The sequence below is a fragment of the Thunnus maccoyii genome, chromosome 7, assembly GCF_910596095.1.
Source record: "Thunnus maccoyii chromosome 7, fThuMac1.1, whole genome shotgun sequence".
NCBI lineage: Eukaryota > Metazoa > Chordata > Actinopteri > Scombriformes > Scombridae > Thunnus > Thunnus maccoyii.
This window is the reverse complement of record NC_056539.1, coordinates 1,994,338-2,016,585: the sequence shown is the minus strand read 5'-3', so window position 1 is coordinate 2,016,585 and position 22,248 is coordinate 1,994,338. Positions and strand designations below refer to the sequence as shown.

At 38.7% G+C, this 22,248-nt stretch overlaps 1 protein-coding gene across 6 annotated transcripts in view; it reads left to right on the top strand.

Annotated features, from left to right (window-relative positions):
* The window catches only part of szt2 (SZT2 subunit of KICSTOR complex), a 113,007-nt gene that overhangs the window by 16,336 nt on the left and 74,423 nt on the right, over positions 1 to 22,248 (top strand). For 4 of the 6 annotated variants that reach the window (XM_042417811.1, XM_042417809.1, XM_042417813.1 and 1 more), the window contains exons 23-44: positions 5 to 102; positions 1,733 to 1,871; positions 1,979 to 2,302; positions 3,929 to 4,136; positions 4,699 to 4,746; positions 6,399 to 6,526; positions 7,384 to 7,651; positions 8,781 to 8,952; positions 9,146 to 9,238; positions 9,671 to 9,749; positions 10,950 to 11,240; positions 11,511 to 11,646; positions 12,627 to 12,743; positions 12,856 to 12,925; positions 13,177 to 13,362; positions 14,083 to 14,313; positions 15,115 to 15,370; positions 17,199 to 17,273; positions 18,802 to 18,940; positions 19,233 to 19,368; positions 19,594 to 19,714; positions 19,930 to 20,082. In XM_042417811.1, coding sequence (XP_042273745.1) covers positions 5 to 102; positions 1,733 to 1,871; positions 1,979 to 2,302; positions 3,929 to 4,136; positions 4,699 to 4,746; positions 6,399 to 6,526; positions 7,384 to 7,651; positions 8,781 to 8,952; positions 9,146 to 9,238; positions 9,671 to 9,749; positions 10,950 to 11,240; positions 11,511 to 11,646; positions 12,627 to 12,743; positions 12,856 to 12,925; positions 13,177 to 13,362; positions 14,083 to 14,313; positions 15,115 to 15,370; positions 17,199 to 17,273; positions 18,802 to 18,940; positions 19,233 to 19,368; positions 19,594 to 19,714; positions 19,930 to 20,082 — 3,468 coding nt within the window. The remainder of the gene's footprint in view (positions 1 to 4; positions 103 to 1,732; positions 1,872 to 1,978; positions 2,303 to 3,928; positions 4,137 to 4,698; positions 4,747 to 6,398; positions 6,527 to 7,383; positions 7,652 to 8,780; positions 8,953 to 9,145; positions 9,239 to 9,670; positions 9,750 to 10,949; positions 11,241 to 11,510; positions 11,647 to 12,626; positions 12,744 to 12,855; positions 12,926 to 13,176; positions 13,363 to 14,082; positions 14,314 to 15,114; positions 15,371 to 17,198; positions 17,274 to 18,801; positions 18,941 to 19,232; positions 19,369 to 19,593; positions 19,715 to 19,929; positions 20,083 to 22,248) is intronic. The other 2 variants (XM_042417808.1, XM_042417810.1) reach the window with 2 other exon arrangements.

Genomic DNA, 22,248 nt, shown 5'->3' with positions numbered 1-22,248 from the left:
TAAGAAGAGTGTGTGAAGCCTCCAGACAGACAGGACACTATGACGTCATTCCACACCACTGGCAGCAGTAAAGAGGTGATGGGATCCACCAGCACTTTACAGGTAATCCCATCCACAACACAAACTTAGTAGTAAGTCAGTGCTACATGTTGTGTAGTGATGTGTGGCCGTTTCAATTAATTGAATAAGGCTTTTTTTTCTTTTACATTTTCAGCACATGAAAATCTTGTGTACATGTATCAATTTCTGTGCATATAAGTGTTTTTTTTTCATTAACTATGTAGTCAAAAGTATGTAGACACCCCAGTCCACACCAAACTAGGCAATTGTATTCTTTTGGTCTTTGATCCGTTGTTGTTAAGGTTTGTTTGTATAATGACTAGGGATGCACAACCTATATCACTGGCTGATATGTTATTGGCCAATATGTAAGAAAATAAAATTATTGTTATTGTCCCAATAATGTAATTTCAGCTGACAGTTACTGCTGATAATATGGTTCTAAGTTATGAACAAGCTAAAAATAAACACTAATTGTATGTAACACTTGAGCGTAATTAGCTATGTTGCTTAAAATTAATTGACTTCTTGTAGACTTTAAGGCTGAGACCAACCAGATCTCTTCTCTACCAGCAGTATCTGTCCAGCAGAGGGAGGATAAATGATGCCACAGGGCTGTAAGCCAGTTTATTGTAAAACATGCACCCTCTCTAAAGTTTAAGTTTAGTTTAAGGGCTTTAGGTAACCATTAATCAATCCAACAGTATTTTAAGTTATTTTGAGGGTTTTTGTAGCTTATTGGTTTTTAATCAGGAGATAAGGTCTGATGTTAATTAGTCTACATATTAAAAGGTTAACTTGTTAGAAACAAATTTATGATAAATAAATGTATTCTTTATTGTAGGGATAGTGAAGGCTCTGAACCTGGATGTTAGAAAAATAAACGTGTCAATCTGAAAATATATATTTATTGTCATATTCAAATTTTTGCGTTTGTAATGATAATATAATGGGACACAAATGTAAATATCTGCTTGTTATCGCCTTAAAATTCCATATCTGCGCATCTCTAATAATGACACCCGTTGTTCACATTAGGAGGCGGATGGGTTTACATTATCATAATAATATAGGTACTTATTCATCTTAAACAGTTAAAATTTGAATGATAATCTTGGCCGTTTCCTCATTTGTATTGTACATTAAACTTTGGTTGAGAATCTAAAAGGACACCCTGGTATTCACACTCATACGTCATCCATTTCTTTTGATCAATATCTATTACAGTATAACTCTATCACACAGTTTTCTCATTAATGAATCACATTGAAAGTGTTTTTGTATAATTTAGTGTGAAATAGTTCTCTTCAACTCAAAGGGGGTCACTAACCAATTGATTAGTTAAGTTCTCCAGACTGATGAGTTTCTACTGATACATAAATGATTTTGTCATCTGCATACATCTGACACTTCACCACCGTGCAGCTTTCTGGTAGATCATATACAAGCATAAGAGCAAGGGTCCCAATATTGAGCATTGTTGTAAACACATTGTGCAGTTTTGAGGTGGTGACTTCACACAATTTATTCAACTCACTGCTGCCGACATTGTAAGTGTAAACTAGAGAGAAAAACTAAGTTGTTTGAGTTTAGTATTTGTTCACAGTACCAAAGGTTTTTTTTAAAGAACAGTAGTTCATGTGTGTTTCTGCTTCCGCTCTGTCTTTGTCAGAGTTTCAGTAATGCAGACCTTGTGGATGAAGAGCCTTTGCTGGGGGAGAGGAGTTGCTCTATGCCACAGTGGAGATGCTATGCCAAATACATCAGCTCCCAGCAGATCCTCCTCACCTTCCTCCCTGCTACCTTCACAGGTACACCTCTTCTACACCCTTTTTGGAATGTGGTTCTTGGATTTTAAACCACATTTCAAAAGGTTGCAAAAACAGTTGGCCAAAATTAGATTCTGTTTGTTTTGCAGATGTTCTGATGTTGATGGCCTCAGGGTTGGAAACAGAGCCTCAGAGTAACATCAGCACACAGGAAGATGACACTCTGACTCCCAGCAACAAGTCGCAGGCTGACTCCCTGTCTGGCTCCACCAGTGGGCTGGAGAGGTCTGAGTCTGGCCTCAGTCTAGCTATTAAGCTGCGAAGGAGCTCCAGCAGTGGACACTTCACTTCCAGGTCCCCTTTGCTCTCACCAAGGTCTGAGGGTCAGACTGGGCCTGCTGACTCCCTGACTCTAGACCAGGACAGCTGGGATAGCAGGGTGTCTGAGACAGAGACCGGGACCCCAGGCTCAGGTCAGTCCAGGGTTGTTGTCAAAACCACACTGGTCCAGTCCAGTCAATTCCAAGACAAGGTCTAGTCAAACATTAGTTTATTTATGGATAGCTTATTTATTAAAATTACATATTTATTACACATTATTTAACTCCAAGCAGATATTGGGGATCTATAAAATATTTGACTCAATAATTTCATACCAAGAACAATCATTGCTACATGAAAGGAATCAGACACAATGATGCAGTTACTTGTTGTTAACATTGTCCCTTGCTCTGCATTGTGGCTGCTGGAGCTAATGTTAGCATCACAGATGGACAGGACAAGTTGCTTCACAGAATAATATGCCTAAGATAGTGATATTATGTGCTTAAAAGAGAAATTTCAACAACAGTTCAATAGCCACCTGCCATTCACTCAACAACTAGCTAGCTAGCTAGCCACTGCTAGCTACCGGTCTGACAATAACTGTGTAATGTGATTGGCAAGATCTTTAAGCTCACATATCTGTTGGTCCTTAAGTAAAATATACAATTAATTCTGTACTTCTCTGAATATAAAACTAATTCAAAATAGTGTTTCTTTCTAAAATAAAACATCTTTGACAGGGCCATATGGTTAATTAGCTACAACTGAGTAAATTTGCTGGTAAGAATAGTCATATTGGTCACAGTGGCCAATTAGAACAGTCACCTCTTTCAGCTTGGTAGACATTAATGATGATACAAAAATGTTCAGCCCTAACAACGAGTTTTTATAAAACTGCATTAATTGGTTTTTTTGGCCACTTGGGAACAGTGCAACAATTTTAAAACACAATATCTGACATATTAGTCACCATATATAGTTGTTATGGCAAATTTGTCAGCCAACAGTTACCTCTTTTATCCAGTAGACACAGAACAACATTATTATTTATCTAGAGTTGTCTCTTTAGCTGTTAAATTCTCAACTATGTTTACCAGCTAGTCTCTAACTTTGTCTGTCTGCTGTTTTTGGAAAGGTAGCTTAACAGTAAATGTACAGGCAGTAAAACCAAAGACACTGAAACGCTCTTTAGTGCTAAGGGGAAATGCAGAGTTGGGTAGATTTGCAATTGTAATGTGAAAGTTTTTTTTTTTTTTGGACATCGTATACCTTTTATTAGAGAGCCCATAGTAAAAAAAAAAAAATACAGGAAATGATGAGAGAGACAGATGTGGGCAACAAATGTCCCTGACTGAATACAAATTAAGTTCATGGCCGCCCCATAATTAATATTATTAATATAAAATTATCAATGCAGTTTTAAGTTAAATTAAATCAGGATAAGTTAAGTAAGGGTAACTTAAAGTTAACGTTATCTGGCTAACTTGTTAATCCTAATTAGTGAAAGCCCCTGTAATGCAGTTTTTAATTGCTATGTGTAAACAGAGCCCTCTGGACACACCTACTGTAGAACTTAAATTAACAAAAAGGGTTTTTAAATTCTATAATTTTTGGATTTATTATCAGCTTTCTTAATTTTCCTCAGATCGAGCATGCAAAGTCAAATGCAGTGAGGACGCTGCCTGTCATCTTGGCAGTAGACATGTACAGAAAGTGTACTTGTGTATTTCTTCACTAATAGTCTCTCTTTTTTCTGATGTTGGTAACTTTTCTAGATCTGGGTGAAAAAGAGGGAGTCCAGTTCTCTGAACCTCAGAAGGCAGATTTCCACATCAGCTTCAGCAGGCAGGTTTCCCAGCAGAGCACCAATGACAGCAGCCAATTTAAGTGTCCAGTCTATGTCTACAACTGCTCCCTGGAACACCTGAAGGAGCAACTCGTACACCCCAGCTCGAGCCGCCAACCCAGGGACATCTTCTTCAGGTACTGACACACCTACATGAAGGACAGAGATGATAGAAACATAGCTGGGTATTCATGTGAAAAGGTCTCTCAGGAAGATAATCAGGATGATGAGATTATAGATTTGGATCATTAAGGTTTTTCACTTTCCATACATCACATGTCATTCAAACAGTAGGCCTGTTATGTGGCAGAGCCTTACTCTATGACCAGCTCTACAATACTTAAGATCCCCAGGGGAGTTGTGCAATGAGGAATTATCAGCAACATCTCAGGTGTGCTAAAATGGTTTAGATAATCTGGATAAACTGTTGGCTTGTGTACAACCCGTCCGACTGCCTGATTGCTCATGTCACTTACCCTGTCTCAGCAATTATTTTGGTGAATAGAATATTATTCTGATAGACATTACAGACACAAATAGTATAAAACAAAGATTATGCAATTTAATAAACCTGAATTATCCTTCAACATAATTTCCACACTACTGTATGACATAACTCACCCTTGAATTTTGTCAGAAGTAAGCTGCAGTGCAGTTGTTAACATGTGTGTCTCTGGTTGTCTTCATGGTTGAGAATAGACCTCAAGATGCTGAATCCTGGGAGATGTATCAGCAGATGAAGTACAGGTAGCACTGCTTGATTCTGTCTCTGCTCTCCTTCCCTCTCTGCTGAGGTGCTGCTCAGCTTTTATTTGACGCCTCTGAGAACTTAGGACGCGCTTGTCTTCTATAGTATGGGAAAGTGTTGCTTTTCTAATACTTTAGGCTCCAAAGCAATCTTCCCTTCCCAGGCCCATCTGTCCTTCCTCCTCAGGCTTGTGTCGCTTCATACACACAGTAGGTGCAGTGCTTTCACACAACTGAACACAACGCAGAGCTCCCTCTTCACACCTTAAAGTCCTTAAAGCCCAAATTCACTGAAAGAATGTGTAAGATCTGGTAAGACTCTCCAATGAAATATCATTGTCTAGACTCCCAACAGGTGTACCAGGTGGACTGTGGGTATATTATAATATACTGTATATTAATGAAACCGTAGAATTTCCTTGAAATCATAACAATTTAATTTTAAGGTATGGGGCAGATTATTGTTTCAGCATCATATCATATGCGTCCTGTTGTTGATGCACTTGATACACCTGCAGCAGTATCAAATTTTCTTGTGAATCATCAGCACAGGGGGAACCTATCTTCTCTGCACGTACAGTATTTTAATATTATGCTTTCTTGCAGATCTGTCTTTTGTCAGTTTATGGCAGATAGTTCATTGACACGTGATGATGGTGGCCGACATGTATAGAGTTTGGAGTGTGCCACCAGAAACATTATAGACTTTTACAGTCTTGAATCACAAATAATTAATAATCTGCTATTCTAAAGTTATTTGTATGCAATTAAATAATGAATATTAAATTCAAAGTTGTTCAAAATGTTAAAGCTGGAAACCAAATAAATTGAGATAAAAATGAGAAGAAACATAAGTGAATAGAGTAACAGTTTGAGGATCTTTTTTTTTTTTTTGAGTTCTACAAATCATCATTTAAATACAAACTTATTTTCATTGTGTATAATAGCTTTGTTAAATGTATACATTTATCAACTCATTGCAATTAAACACTCTAAAGCAATCATTTTGTTAGCGGCACTCTCCAGACTCCATACATCTGCACAAGTTGCATTGGTTGTTAAAGAGGTCCAAAAGTAAAATGTGTGTGTTGTAGCATTAAACATTTAGACCAGAAATGCACTGCTAATGCTCTGTTTATTGTACTACAGTCAATATAACTGTGCTTGCTGCAGCTTTGCAGGTGACTGTGTATGTTGCAGCAGTATGTCTTGAGTGAATTCTCGACACCTTATTGTAACATGAACAATATACACTTGCTGGAAAAGCCCAACTGTTGGTGATCACGGTCTTTTTCACCTGTTTCATGTCTCTGCCTCCCCTTTGTCCTGAGAAATAAATGATTTTGAATCTGACTCTTTAAACGCATGATGTGGACATTCAGCTGTCCCTCACAGGCTTGTTGGCTTCTTTGACTTTGCTTACTGTAGAGGAGATCTGGGCTAAAGCTGCATAAGTGCTTATGCAAAATTATATTGAATGGAATTGTCTGCATTTATAACTGGCATTGTAAGAGTTTGTGTATGAACATGAGTCTAATGGAAGATATGAAATGAACTCTCATGTGGGTCCAGCAGGTCCTTCATTAGGCTTGGAGACTGAGCATGTTTATTTCCTGTCTCTGTGTGTTTGCTGTGTGGTTGTCCTTTGCCAGGTCACTGTCTCAGGACCGCAGCAGTCCGTCCCCTTGGACCGACCTCCTGGCTCAGCCTCACAAACACAAGGATCTGGCCAACTACTGCAGCCTGCTTCAGGAGCATTACCACCAGAGCTACGTCAAAGGTGACCTCCCTCTTCACCACCCTCCACCAACATGCACTCAGAAGAAATTAGGTTTGCTCAGGAATTATGAAGTAAACTTCAAAAGTTATCATCTCACTGTGAGGGCAAATTTAAAATTGTGCATTCTCTACAACTTCAACTTTACTTTGGGCATAATGCGTGCATGGCTGTATTTGTCTTGTCAACAAATCCCTTGAAAGGACCAAAACCAACAATGTGTTTGTTCTTTCTCAATACTCTTTGATTTTCCTACCCTGTCTGTAGCTCTCAGCTCCAAGTCTATTGGTTCTGACTGAAGAGGTAAACCTTGAATACGCCTCACAAATATATAGTATCAGTTTCTTAAAAGGCTCAGTAATTTCCTGAAACAGCTGATCACTGTAGTTTAGTGTACTGTCAGGACGGTGTGTGAGGGATTGAGTCAAAATAAACTTCATTGCGTGTGTTCATTTCATTCAGTGCAACAATGTGGCTCGTTGATGTGTTTTTAATAGTTTTTGGTCAACAATGGAGCTGAATGGCACTGAAGAATAAGGTATATCTGTAATCTAGTGGGAAACTGTTCCAGAGTCTAGGAGTAAATATTTCCTGTAATGTACCCCAAGGTTCCATCCTGGGCCCCATCCTTTTCTGTCTATACATGCTTCCATTAGGCTTTATCATCCATTTGTAAGCTTCAACAATCCATTAACAAGGTCTGGGGAAGCTTTCTTTATGTGTCCTAAAAAAAACAGCAAGACTTACTTTTTTAAGTGTGTTGTAATGTGTTGTTTTTTTTTTTTTAAATCCAACGAAGGTCAGTGGCTTACTGTCTTGTCTAACATCTGTGTCATTGATGTTGTCCCTGTGGCCCTCAGGTGTGTACCGGAGCCTGCAGCAGTCCTACAACATCAGCTCCCAAGATGTCCTAATGGCCATGGACTACTGTGAAGAATCCCTGCAGGAGATCGACATCACTTCATTCCTGCAGACCCTCTGTGGACACATCAGGGTCTTTAGGGAGCATGGTGAGGCTCCAGGATGGGGAGGGAATCCAAAACCTTCAAGGAGCCTTGCCACTTTCATCATTGGAGAGGTTGAGGAGGACCGACCTGATGACAGGACTGCTATGGCCTCCTCTTCCAGGTAGGTCCAACGAGTCATTATGATCAGGTTAAAGAGAATGAAAGAGTATATTGTATGTTAGAGTGTGAGTATACTATGTTAATGACAGCATACTAACAGACTAACAGAATAACAGTAGAGAATTAAACACAACATTGTAACTTATGTACCTGTTCATGTGCAGCTTTGTACATGCTCATCAAGAGACCAGAGATGTACACGCTTAACTGATGATCGATTGATCTTCAGTTATAGTCAAGTCAATCAAATTACAGAAAATGTAATGATTTAAACTGAAATAGATGACTTGGCAGTTATTTGTTTCTTATAAAAAGTTATTGTGGATATAAGGAATTGTTAAAAATGTGCATTTCTGCAACACAGTTGTTACCTCACTTTATTAATAAACTTAAGAAAGTAAGACAGATAAATTCACTAGAGCGTATTATTCATTACCTATTCAATATTTATTTATATTAACAACTGGTAAAATGATATTATGTAATGTGAAATGTGTTGCTTGTAGTGATAAACTCAGAGAATTATCACTAACACGCAACTTCACTGTTTTAGTTCCATTTTACTGAAGCAGGCAGCTGTTTTCAGTGAAAAAGCTCTAATAAACCAGGTGTACACTACCTGCCCAGCACCAAAGTGACAAAGACATAGTGGAGCATTTAGGAGCTAAAGAACCAGATATTCTTCTCAGGAGATGGTAGAGACCAAAACAGCTAAAAGGAGGGAACTTATTTGGACTAACATTTATCAGGTGGAAACAAGCAAATGAATGTTGCTCTGTTTCTGCTGGATGTGTAAATAAGCAAATGTTTGCTAACGTGTCAGCTATATCCATTTATAGTTGATTGTAATCATATGATTATAATATGATAATATGTCAGTGTTGTGTTAACAGGTTGTTCCACTGCCCCCATGTGGCCAAAAAACATCAATTAATGATACTTTAAAAGGCAGAAATTTCATGACCATATCTGATGGCTGATTTCTTTCCATACAGCAATATCATCACAGTGAATGCTTTGAATTCACAGAGTTTTACAGTCATTTATATATTTCAGCCACTTTCCTTTCATGTTCACTTTTCTTGAATGACACAATTATTTACTATATGTTGTGGCATATCTGGCAACAGTATTGAAATGGAGGATACCAGTGAAGCTGAATCTAGAGGAAAGTCCTCTGCTCCTACATCTCCACTGATCCTGGATGAGTCCAAGACTGCTAAGATCCCAGAGTTCCCTCTGACGCTGCTCCGGACACAGCCCAAGTGTGAAGTGTATCCTGATGTGCACAAAATAATACAGGTATTGTCCTTGAGTCTCACAGGTGAAAACGGTTGTGATATATTACTTTGCTCTTCATCTCATATTTTTGAAGTAAAAGTTGTTATTCTTTTTTAATTATATTATTACTCTTGTAATTAGTAAGTATACTAGCTAATATTTACAAGGTGAAGCTGATGTCATTAAATTTTGAAAGCAATTTTCCATTCAACAGGATAAATTCATGGAGATTGTGTCTCAGTATTTCAAAACTGTGCCCTCCAATCCACATTACTTCTTCTACTGCCCGCCGTCATCCAAGAGAGAGGTGAGTTGACAAAGTTGTGCTTTGCATTTTCCACTGTTTTGGCTTTTGTCCAGTTTGACCTTCATCTCTAACCTTAATATTTCATTATCCCATAATAGAATTACACATCAGAAATTACGTAGAGAAAAGGCGAATATTCTAGTAAAATCATTGTCTGGGGTCAAAATAAAGTCAGGGAAAAAAACAACATGCTAAGGAGTTTGTATTTCTTCAACCAAATAAACATCAGGAAAAATGTGTAATGATAAAATAAAGGAGGATAGAAACAACCCAGAATGCTGCTCAGGACAGGAAAGAGATAAATGGCTGTTGTCCTGTTAGGAGTTAGGGGATTTCTTCATATGGAAAACAATCAGAGCATCAGCTCCAGCAAGAGAAGAGAAACCACGCTCACGTGTGATTTGATATTTGTACTGTGGTTTGTCTCTTAAGGAAGACTCAGAGGATGGTGAGATGGAGAGGAGACCCAGTGAGGAGCTGGTGTCAGAAGCTGAGCCAGCTACTGAGGATGGTGAGGTTCAGTTAAAAATTAAAAATGAAAACATTTCAAAATTTCAAAATTCAGGCAATGTGTCCATATTGCACATTTTACTGTGCATTACAGTTAGTAGAAATGCTGATGCAAAGTCAGAATTATTCAGCAAATTACTTCATGGAGCAGTAAGAAACTTTACAATGTTATATCGCTGTTAGAATTTTATTGATATTATTTATGAAGATTATATCCATTACATTGACCATTGCAGAAAGAGAAGCCTGGATCAGATTTCAGATAACTAATTTCACTTAACATCAAATTATGTTAACAGTTCAAATAAAGGCAGTTTAGGTATAAGGTTAAGTCAAGTCAGATTCAGTTAAGTTGAGCTAGTTTAGATAAAAAAAAGTTAAGTTATGCCAGGTTAGGTTTGGTCATGTTAAGTTTAAGTACTTAAGATAAACAGTTGAAATGCCAGATAAGGTTATAGTAAATTAGATTAATTTAGGTTAACAGGTTAAGTCAGATTAAATTTATAGTTAGGTAAATTAGGTTAGTTAAAGTCAGGTCAAGTTAAGTTAACAAGTTAAGGTAAGTCAGGTTAGGTTTATTCAGGTTAAGTAATATCTGATTAAGTTAAACCGAGTCAGATTAATTTAAGTTTAAAGGTTCTGATAAACTGGGTTAAGTTAGGTTAACAGGTGATATTAAGTAAGGTTAGGTTAAGTTAAGCCAGGTTAAGTTTATTCAAGTTAAGCTAAATTAGGTTAGTTTAAGTCAGGTTAAGTTGGGTAATGTTAACAAATTAAGATAAATCAGGTTAGGTTAACAGGTGAAATTAAGCAATGTTAGGTTAAGTCAGGTTTAAGCTGCTATAATCAATATATAATTTTAAAGAGACACTCCACTGTTTTACACATGACACATGGACACAAATTTGAAATGAATGCTCATGTTGCTCCATGTCTGCCAGATGTTTAAAGAGGCAGTTGTTTGCTGAAACGTTCACAATATCAACTTTATAAGGAGATAACGTGTGTTTACAGTTTATCATGCTTGTGTCCACGAGTGGCCGAAAACTCAATTTTTGCAAGTCAGGTTAAATTAGTTTAAAGTTAGCTGGCCTATCCTGATCTGTGAAATACTCCTTAGATTTTATGATAACCCATAGTTGAGAGACACTGCCACTCATTTGGTAATATGATAAGGACCAGTTTATTTCTTTGTGTGTAGAACATGTGTCAGGGTGCTGCATTATGACGGAGAGTGACACTGATTTGGTGGTGGAGTATGAGGAGCATCCAGGCACCAGGTCTCAGGGGGACGGCGAAGACCAGTCCCTGTCAGACTCCAACACTGTCAACCAGGACCAGGACTCCTTTAGCATCCTGGATGGAGACTCCCTGCTGGAGCAGGAGGGGCCACAGCTAGACATGCCACCGCTTTTTGTTCATGTCACTTGTTCTGTCAATATGAAAAGCTGCCATGGCTCCATGCCCATACAAACACTGCCTACTTGCCTTGGTGAGTACACTGTATTTATTGTGTTAGTGTGCCAGTGAAAATTCTACTTTTAATAGCAGTTTGCTTACAATTTGACAAAAGCCAACTGTTGGAATGCTCATTCGGATTTTGAATAAAATGTGACAGCCATAGTGTGTCTCTCTGTGCATGTAAATGTAATAAAATATAGCTGTTTTCCCAACTTTTCAGTTTCCATCTTCCCTTTATTAAAATTAGTATTACTTTGGCCCCTGAAACTGTAACTTTCTAATTTCAATATTTTAATTTCAGGTGAGATTATTTCCTGCCTGGAGAATGCTGAGACCTTACAGTCTGTGGATTTGAATGAGCTCTCAGTCACGTTAGATATTTTTGTCCTGACACTACCTCTGGAGATTGAAGTCATGGCTGATTTCCATCACAACAGGTGAGTCAAAGTGAGCAGAGAGACACAGCCAAGCTGGTTTGCATGAAAAGAGGATTTATGAGACATCGCACCTTTGTTGATTTTGTAAAAAAAATCGTATTGCCTAATTTTCACGGTACCTTCTTAAAGGGACATATTCTGCACATTTCCTGGTATATAAATATATACCAGGAAATGTGCAGAATATGTATATATATATATATATATTTATATTCTGGGGCTCTACTGGAATATCTGCATGATTTAAAAAGAGTTAAAATCTCCTTGTTTATCTTATACTGGCCCTTTATGAAGCCCTTCAGTTCAGCCTCTGTCTGAAACAGGCCGTTTTAGCCCCTGTCTCTTTAAGGCCCCCCTCCTGATGTGCCCGCTCTGGTCTGATTGGTTAGCTGGAAGTCGGCTGTGAAGCAGTTTCAGGATGCTCAGGAGGCTACGTCAACAAGCCATGAAACAACATATAGTAGCAGGATTACATTACTTTTTCCTGTTCTTTACTCAACTTCTCAATCCATCTGTACATGTTTGAGCCAAAATGAGATCCGAAATATAAGTAGACAATGGAACAACCTTAGCAACAAAGGTTATGGAATGGATGGCCATTTATGGGCATGCGCGACGAGCCGACATCAGCTAGTTGGCAAGGTAGAAAAAAACTTTGCAAACGAAGCATTCAGGGCAGGTTGAAGCCTTAGCTTTTGACTTGTAGGCAGCATTTTTGCATCACCTAAAGTTTTGGAACATGGAACATCTTTAACATAGGTATCCAACATCATAACAGTATATAAATAACAGAAAACCACAAAAAGAATGATATGTCCCCTTCAGTGATTTGCAGTCTTCTGTTTAAATGATGTCAGTATATAGAATGCGCTATGTTGATATTGTATGTGGCTCAGCACTTAAGAGTTTGGTCTTTATAATGAGTCTGAATGATGAAATCATGGTATGACAGTGTTAACTTGAATCTCCTTTGTGTGCAGGTATACGTCAGAGAGCAGTGTGTCTCTGAATCGTTCCCCAGGACAGCCCTCCTCTTATAGGTCTGATGAGGAGATGATGGCAGTGTTGGACAGTCTGAGGGGAGGTGGTGTGGATGGGTCAGTTTGTTAAACATGTCTGTTCTACAGGACAATATTAAGTTGGACGTTCTCTGATTGTCTCAATATAAATGTCTGTTGTTCTGGTACCTGATGCTTTGTCTTCCATCAGGGTCTCTGGTGAACCCTTGTCCAAACTACCAGTTCCTCACAAGTTAGCAATTCTAGCCACCATGGACGAGGTGAGTCTTATGTTTTGTCCCAATTCTACACCACGTACCCAGAGCCAGAGTTACCGTAACGCATATTTGTAATGAAACATCACAGCCTCTAGTGGTTGCTAGCGAGCTTTTGACATTTACTCCTCACTGAAAACTGACTCACTTCTTCTGACAGCTGCTGTGCACACACAACAATGATGAGCTTTTCTTGGTTTTCTTATCTTTCTGTGTGTGTGTGTGTGTGTGTGTGTGTGTACGTGTATGTGTCTTAGATTCGCTGGCTGCTGGAGGATGAGATCGTTTCTGCCCTGCGTCACTCTCGGGTCATCAGCTCAGCCACACTGCTCAAAGTAGCAGAGCATGTTTTGCGCTCCAGTGGTCGACCACACTGTCACTGTGAAGATGTCCCACTGCAGTTTGTCTTTGGGCCTGAGCAGTCTCTGGAAAAATTCAAAGAGGCAAGGACACACACACACACACACACACACACACACACACACACATTACTCCAGGAATGTTCTCATTAAAACTGGAAATGAAGCAAAGAGGTTGTTTTTTTTTTATTAATTTTGTGTACTGATTACTCTAAGCTTCTTCTGATTATCTTTTAATAAATACACCAAATCCACAATTTCATTGTCAGTTCTTATTCACACTTTCATACAGTATTTATTGCCTACTATAAAATCTCAAATAGTACTTATTTGCCTCAAATATAGAGAGAACCTTTAGAACATTACCATCATATCCTTAGAATACTTTCTACAAAATACAATATTTCATCTTAACTTACCAATTAGTGAAAAGTAGAATCTCCATTTTTTTTAAATACAAAAAGCAAATTTCTGCACATTTTGAACATTTTTTTTTACCTGTCCTTTATTTGTTTGTGCCAGTTTTTATTGTTTAAATTTAATTTTCTGTTATATTCACTGAACAATCTGGATTTGCAGTATTATTTTCACAGGAAAAATTGCGTCTGTGTTGTGTAACTGGATTATCTCAGTTGTTTTTTGGAACTTTCAACTTTATCTCATAGTCTTCTTAAGCAAATGCAGCTGGCTCAGGTATTGTCATATAACTTTTGCAACTTAAAAATAGAATGACTTATCTTTATGTTTCTCAGTACAGAAAACACAGTTGTATTAATAGTTTTCGGATAACGTCTGATCCTACAGGAGTTCCGCAGAATGGCGTTTTCTGGCTACGTGCTGAATGGAGAACAGGACAATTTCTACTACATGTCTTTGAGCAGACTGCACCCTCAGAGGATACGTGCCACCAAGAGTCTGTCAGAGGGCACCGCAGACCCCCCACAACACATCAGCTCCTGCAGTGCTGGAGCACAGGTGGAGGACGCCATAGTAGAGAGTGAAGCAAAGGCTCAGACCACAGAGGCAGAGAGCGAGGTCAGACACTAAATATCACAGTCACATGCAGAATAACAACACAATTACAACACACTTCATCTCCGCTTTGTGTCATGATTCCCAGTTTTTAGTTTTACTTCCATTGTGGTGACGTTCAGGAAGCTCATCCACTCTCACCTGATTGCCAGGTGTTGATTTTAGCAAAAACTAATATTAACTTGTTTCATTGGTTAATCCATCCATTTTCTGAACTGAAAAAAAATGTAATATAATCTGAATAATTCTAGGACATTTCATCCCCACTGGTTTTCCATCATTCTTTCATATTTTTGACCGTATAATGGTGAAACGGGTGTTAAATCGCTCTCTATTCAGTATTAAAAAGTCTTGAATTGAACTTGGTGAACCCTGTGATTGGTTATGGCAAAACAAAACAAAATAATCCCCTCTCGCAACAAGAAATGTGCTCACATGAACAGAATGTCAGACTAAATGAATGAAGTGAAACAAAATGGTAATGGAGACATTTGCCGCTGCAGTGTGAACATGGGGTTTGTTGCCTAGTTTTGTTGTCTTTATTCACCAGAATCTAATGATAATCACAGAAAAAATGACATTGTTCTGTGTCCTCTTGTCATGTTGCCATATGAATTATCAAGTACAATTTGTTGTGTCTTGATGAATACACATTTATTCACTTTATATTCATAATCTGCAAGATCCTTGTATCATATATTTTTGCCAGTATGTCCAGTCCAGTCCAATAGTTTGTTGATGAAGTTTGGAAATGAAATATGTTTCTGTGTAAAATTAAACATATTTTACTTGAACTCTTTCCAGCTGCAGGGTGAGGAGAAGTCCATCAGCGTTGCTGCTGACACCCCTGCTGACACGTCCGCAGAGCTCAGTGAGCCGATCAGAGCCATGAAGCCTGAGGCAGAAGACACCGGCTCTCAGAGCTCAGTCAGCATGGTAGGAGTAACACCTCAGTCAGGTACCCCCCAGCTCCAGACTGAGCGCTGCACAGAGGCCACCTCACCCCCCAAGACTCCATCCAGTGTCAGCCTGGCTGAGTCCATGCAGTCAGCCACTCACAGTAAGTCTGCCACACACACTGTGTACCTGAACTTCTGTTTATGAAACTTAACTAATCAGATATAGGCAGGCGTAAAATCTTAAAATCAATTTTAAAACATTAAAAGGGCTGCTGTAATGTGGTTGCTTCTCTTAGAATGTGTTAAAGTCTTGCAGCAGCATTTTGTATTAGTTGCAGTCTTTGGATGTTTTGCCTGCTCAGACTAAAAATAAATTCTGTTTTAATATTCAAAATGTCAGACCTCTCTGGGACCAGCTTCGATTTGCTGCTTTTCTGTTTTATGTTATTGCTGATTGAATATTTATAGGTTTTGGACTGTTGGCTGAACAAATCAAACTATTTAAACGTCATCTTGGGCTCTAGGAAACTGTTATGGATCATTTTCACTATATGCTGAAACTTTATACACTAACTTTCAGTTACAAAGTTCATTCAAACTTTGAAATGTTCCACATCTTTCATACATTCAATATATTATTTAACTTTCAAATCTCATCAAAACTTTTCAAAATATTCAACTTTGTTTGAACCTTAGTTATAATGGAAGTCAATTAGAAAAACATTCAAACCCACTCATCTTCAACCTCTTTCAAATTATTCATTCATTATCATTATTCACGTAGAAACTTCATTCAAGCTTTAAACCGGTCACAACACTTGGGACTTTCCCACTATAAATCAACATTTTCATATCATTCATACTTTTTACACACTTGCAGTTCAAGTTCTATGAAATTTGGACACTTTCAGATTTTATCATGGCTTTGTATTGCGCGAAATGTTCAAACCCAGAATGTCCAATTTGTATATCAAAATGTAGACAAATTTGTCCTCTCTCACCCAATGTTACTTCCATTGAAATAGGACTCACAGTTTTTGAATAAATAGCCTAAAAGGGCAGCGAGTGCTGTCTAAGAATCCCATTGACTAAAATGTTGTCTGAGCTCTGAAACTCCTTGTCAAAAACAGAGATGATGGTGAGATATATTTCATCACAGCTCCTTTATTTTAAATTATACGGACACATATCATACATCAGACTCGCCATTGAAATCTTGGGTTGCTCACACTGAAATCTTTTTTTTTTTGATGTGAGTTTTAGTTTTGCCCTGTCAGCATAACAACCTGTGACTCAGTCTCTGGTCATAAACTTACACACCTGTCTGTGACTGGCTAATTCGATGGTTAAATTCTCAGTCTACACACACACACACACACACACACACACACACTCACACAGTGTGAGTGTTTGGCTGCCATCTTATATCAAAGAATTACATTGTCTCATGTCTTTTTATGGAGAGTTTATTGTCACTTTGCCTTTAGTTAAAGGGATCCCACCTCCACCACAACAAATCCATACAGGAAATCACTTTTTACCTTTTGAAAGACTGGGCATTATTATTATTGTAAGTCACATTATGTTGTCACGTAGGCTGTCATTACATTGGGACTGTACTCAAATGGCAGGTTCCACATTTAATCTGATAAGTTTTTGTTTTTAAAAATATTCAATACACTATCATCAAAGTTTTTTCACTAATGCACTTTACCTATTATATATCATTCCTATTGATATTCTAAATTTCCATTATGCGTCTCTAACATGACAAGTGACACTTAGCACTGACAGATTTTCACCTCCTGCTCTCTCCTCAACCCTTGTTTCAACACTGATGTGTAGTTTTCTAAGGGCAGGCAGGAAGAAAGGCTGTGAGCGTGTGTGTGTAATCTGGCAGAGCTCTACTCTGTTTCAGGCTTTGATTTGTGACAGAGATCCTGCTGAGGCTGGAACTCCTGACAGAAATGTCAATTTGTCTTTCCCCAGGCTGTAGCAAGCTTAGGCCGAGTCGAGTCCAGAGTGTTGTCTCCAGCCAAGGCAGCCTTGACTCAGACATGCAGGGTAAGTGCTGCACTAGGGTAAATTATTTGTCGCTTTTTTAAAACATAATACACACCTACAGTATGAACGCCACCTACACAATGTAGGTTTACTCCCATATTGATAGAAATTCTGGTCTGAAGTGTGAAGTTTTCACAGTTTAAGTGCACATAACCAGATGGTCATTGTGTTATCAAGCTCAAAGACATTATCATCTATTTCTTCTAGCTGTTAAGTCTGTGAATATTGTAGTCTGTGAATGTAATAAAACATTTTACTGAGTTACAAAATGTAATTCAACATGAACTCACCAGCATAGCTGGCACTGAGCAACACCATACAGCTGCAAGCACACAGTTCCAATATAGTCAATCGCAGGATCTCAGGATAAACAGCTCCATCTTGTGGATAGTTACATCATTACATTTTCTGTAAGTGATGGAAAAACGGAAAAGATCCTGTCCTGACATGTTTTAGATAGGGCTTTGTGATATGACGATATGTATCATGTGATCATAGAAAAACATCTATTGTTTCATATTATGCCCTATCGTTTATTTTGTTGTGTCGCAAATCACACTCTTTACAGCAATATTTTTTGTCATTTTGAGTAGGGCTGGATCGATGTTGCTGATGGCCAACAGTCATTGATCACTGAGCCTCTACCATCATAACATCATGATTTCACCCCCCTCTCCCCCCACCAAAGATTTTATTGCATGAACAGTAATGTGACAAGTGTAATTGTCATCAACTCAAGTACTTTACCTGGCTCACTGCCTGTCTCTCCTCTGTTCTGTCTCTGTCTGTCCTCTGAGACTCTGTCCTCAGTGGAGAGCAGAGGAGAGGAGAGAAACTGACAGGACCATAAATGACAGCAAAGAAATGACAGTAGAGACTGTGTTTATTTATGTTATTTACCTCATTTATATGCATTAATTTGATTTCAGCTTGGTGTGAGAGTCTACTGCTTTTTGCTGTCACTTATGGTCATGCTACTCTCCTTTGCGTTTCAGCAAGGGTGGGGCTGAGCCCTCCGTATAATCCAAATCTGACATGAATATAGAAGGGACAATATGCAATTAATCCATTGTGTACATTCATGACCATGAACAATAAGAGCCAACAATTGGGCTTGGACAAGTGACTGCAATCTTGATAAACACAAAGCTCAGACTGTGAAATACAGAACTGTATCATCTGCATAAAATGAAATTGTGTTTGGAATGCTTTAGTATCAGCACTCCAAACTCTACTTTTCAGTTGTTTCTTCTTAGTTAGTTGATTATTATTATATCATTCACACAAAAATAAATATGCATCCCTAGTAGTGAACCTCATGGAACACCACTGATTATACTACTTTATACTCTATCAATTATAACCTTAACTTACATCGATACATCGGGCCACAGAGATGAGAAACTGTTGTTCTTTTATGTCTCTTACCAAGATTGCAATAATGATAAGCATGGTTATAGTGATGAAGGTAATGGGAATGATGATGCCATGACACTGCTTTTTGTTATTCTACCCTCTGTGTTTGAAGGTTATGATGGTGGCAGCAGTGACTCTGAGTGTGAGAGCCCCACCCTGGACGAACAGGAATGTCAGTCCCCGCTGATGCCAGACTTCTGGCTGATTGTTAAGATCCACCAGGATAGAGTGAAGGTCTACTCCCATTCTAGGTCAGTCAAGTTCCAGGAAATACCTGACAGAGTAGAATGTCAGTTCCAACGCATATTCTTGTTCTTTCAATTTTCCAGTCATTACATTACCAATCATCACTGATTTAAAAAAAAGTTGTGATGAACATCTCCTTGCTGAGTTTATGTAGGAAGCTTCATTTAAAACTCCACCATGGGTAATCAGGTCCCAGTCAAACTTTCAGCACAGTTCCAAGGACCCATCCTCAAATGCTTGATGTTTGAATGTGCAAATTGGATTTTGTGTATTTAAGATTTGTCACATTTTTTGCAGGAGTTTCACAGCAGGAAAAGAAGTGAGTGCTGAGGAGTTGGAAAAGAAGGAGGAAGAGCAGGAGCTGCCTGAATACTTACAACTGCATCAGATGGTTGTCAGGAAGATCGGGGAAATCTGCAGAATTGTCAATCAGGTAGATTCTGCAGCACCCAACAAACCAAAAACACTTCAGTACCAATAGGTTAGAGCATGAAGATGTATACATTAAAATAGGCAAGACAACAGGAAATAAAGTGGGCCAAACTTTTTTATATGGTATAAATACATCCATATATCAGCATTATCCTCTGTACATTATACTTAATGCTTGGGAGATGCTTACTCTGCTGGCTGTTCATTGTATGTGTGTACTTTGTAGCGTATGCTGCTGCAGGACTTGCATGACAGCCATGTGTGTAACTCTCTGCTTGTGGCTGAGAGTGAGGAAGACATCTGGAAGAACGAGTCTCTGTACAGGCAGAGGCTCAACACCTCCGATGGTAAGTCTTCAAAGACATCCACACCACACTTCACCCAAGTTACAAACACTGAACAACAGTGCGATGTAGTCATGGTATTTTTGGTTTTATTTGTCCATATTTTGAGATATCCATCTCCACTGAGATTTTTGCCTCCACTCTTATACAAGGGGGTGGAGGTGAATGGAATATCTGCCTCCTCTCATTTTTATTTTCCTTTCATCTGGACCACACAGATTACAACACAGATGAGAGCTACCAGGCTAGAGACTACCTGGCAGCCACCATGCAGTTTATTCCAGGGCATTTTGCCTGTGACGTGGTGTGGAGCACAATCATCCACATTCACCCACGTCTCAAGATGGGACCCAACATGGGGGTGTCCAGAGGTGAGTGGCTAACCTGACAGCTTTTTTATATTAAAAAACATGTTTTTATATACAGGCTGACACCCACAATGACAGAAGGGAGATTTAAAAAGGAGAATTACAAATACACTACATATTTCTCGCCCTGTTTTAATCATTAGTATATTCAGAAGAAATAAATCAATACATAAATACATACACACAGGAGAAAAGAGATAAAAGCTATTATTGCATCCATTGTTACAAGAGAGCCATCCTGATCATCACAAGGAATCTGTTACACATTTAAGGCACATTTTGATAAATAACATGGAAAACCAGAAAAAAAAATAGAATTGTAAACAGACGTTTGAGGTTATCTCACCTAACGTGAGAAATGTGTGGAGCCCAGGAGGTGTGAGGGACAAAGTAAAGTAGTTTGCAAGATTCAGTAATTCAGTCTCTCAATTTAATAGTTTGTGCACACAAATTACTGATTCATACCCTCAATTTAATGTCATTTTATATATTTTGCCTCCTCCACTCTTGTTTAGGGAATCAAACACATTTTCTGTGCTGCATTCAGTCAGCTGATTCCGTCTCTCACTCTCATGCCAACAGAGAGGAGGCCACACTTTGATGAGAAATGTCTGATAGCTGTATGGGTTAATAAGGCTGCCTCCACACACAGGACCACTTCTGAAAGTCAGGGTGTTTTCCACATTCTAGCTCAGTGATTGGTCCATGCTCATTACAGAAAACTTAAAAGCCGCAATTTTCGTGGCTTTAATTGGCAGAGTTGGAAACCCTAAATGTTGGAATAAGTGTCTTCTTCATTGTCTTCTTCAAACGTCCACGCAACTGAATGTGCAGTTCCAAAGGTGTTTGCTGCCCACTATAAGAGTGGAGGAGGCAAAATAAATGACATTAAATTGAAAGCACAAAGTGCTAAATTGTATGCACAAATTATTAATTTGAGAGCACCAATTATTAAATTGGGCACACAAATGAGTTTCTTTTCTTCTTCTTCTTCCTGACACCTCTGTACAAATGTGAATAAAAAGGGAGAAAATAAAAGCCCAGGTAAATATTCATGTACAGTGCATATGAAAAAGTTTTCCACATTTTGTTACGTTTCAGACTAATTTCTTAAAATGGATTCAATTCATTTTCATCAATCTACACACAATACTCCACAATGACAAAGCAAGCCATGAGGTCTAGAGAATTGTCTCCAGACCTGCGAGACAGGATTGTATCAAGGCACAGATCTGGGGGAGGATACAAGAAAATTTCTGCAGCATTGAAAATGCCAAAGTGCGCGGTAGCTTACATCATTCTCAAATGGAAGTTTGGAACCACCAACATTATTCCTAGATCTTCGCCAAACTGAGCAATCGGGGACAGGATTAAGTGCCTTGTACAAGGGCACTGCAAGACTTGGTTCATTCACACCCACAAATCTCTGCTTTATTTATTTATTTGACACTTAAGTCACTTTAGTCCTGTAGTTTCCTAATAATGACAAAGTGCCTTGGTCAGACAGGTAACTAAGAACCCAGTGGTCACTATGAATAAGATCCAGAGTTCCTTTGTGGAGTTGGGTGAACCTTACAGAAGGACTACTATCAGTGCAGCACCCCAGCAATCAGGTCCTTATGGTAGAATGGCCAGACAGTAGCCATTCCTCACTAAAAGGCACATGACAGCCCGCTGGGTGTTTGCCAAAAGGTTCTTGAAGGACTCTCATACCATGAGAAGCAAAATCCTCTGGTCTGATGAAACAAAGATTGAACCATTTGGCCATAATTCCCAATGGCATGTGTGGAGGAAACCAGACACTGAGCATCACCTCATTGATACCATCCCTACAGTCAAACATGGTGGTGCCAGCATCATGCTGTAGGGATTTTTTTGCAGGGACTGAGAGACTAGTCTGAATAGTGGGAAAGATGGATGCAGAAAAATATAGAGCAATCCTGAATGAAAACCTTTTCCATAGTGCTCAGGATCTCATGCTGGGGTGAAGGTTTACGTTTCAACAAAACAGCAACCCGAACACAGGAGTGGCTTCAGGAAAACTCTGTGAAAGTCCTGGACTCTGTGAGACTCTCCAGAGATACTCTGTGTGTATCTTTGGAGAGATCTGAAAATAGCTGTGCACCGACACTCCCCATCAAACCTGGTTGAGCTTGAATGATTCTGCCA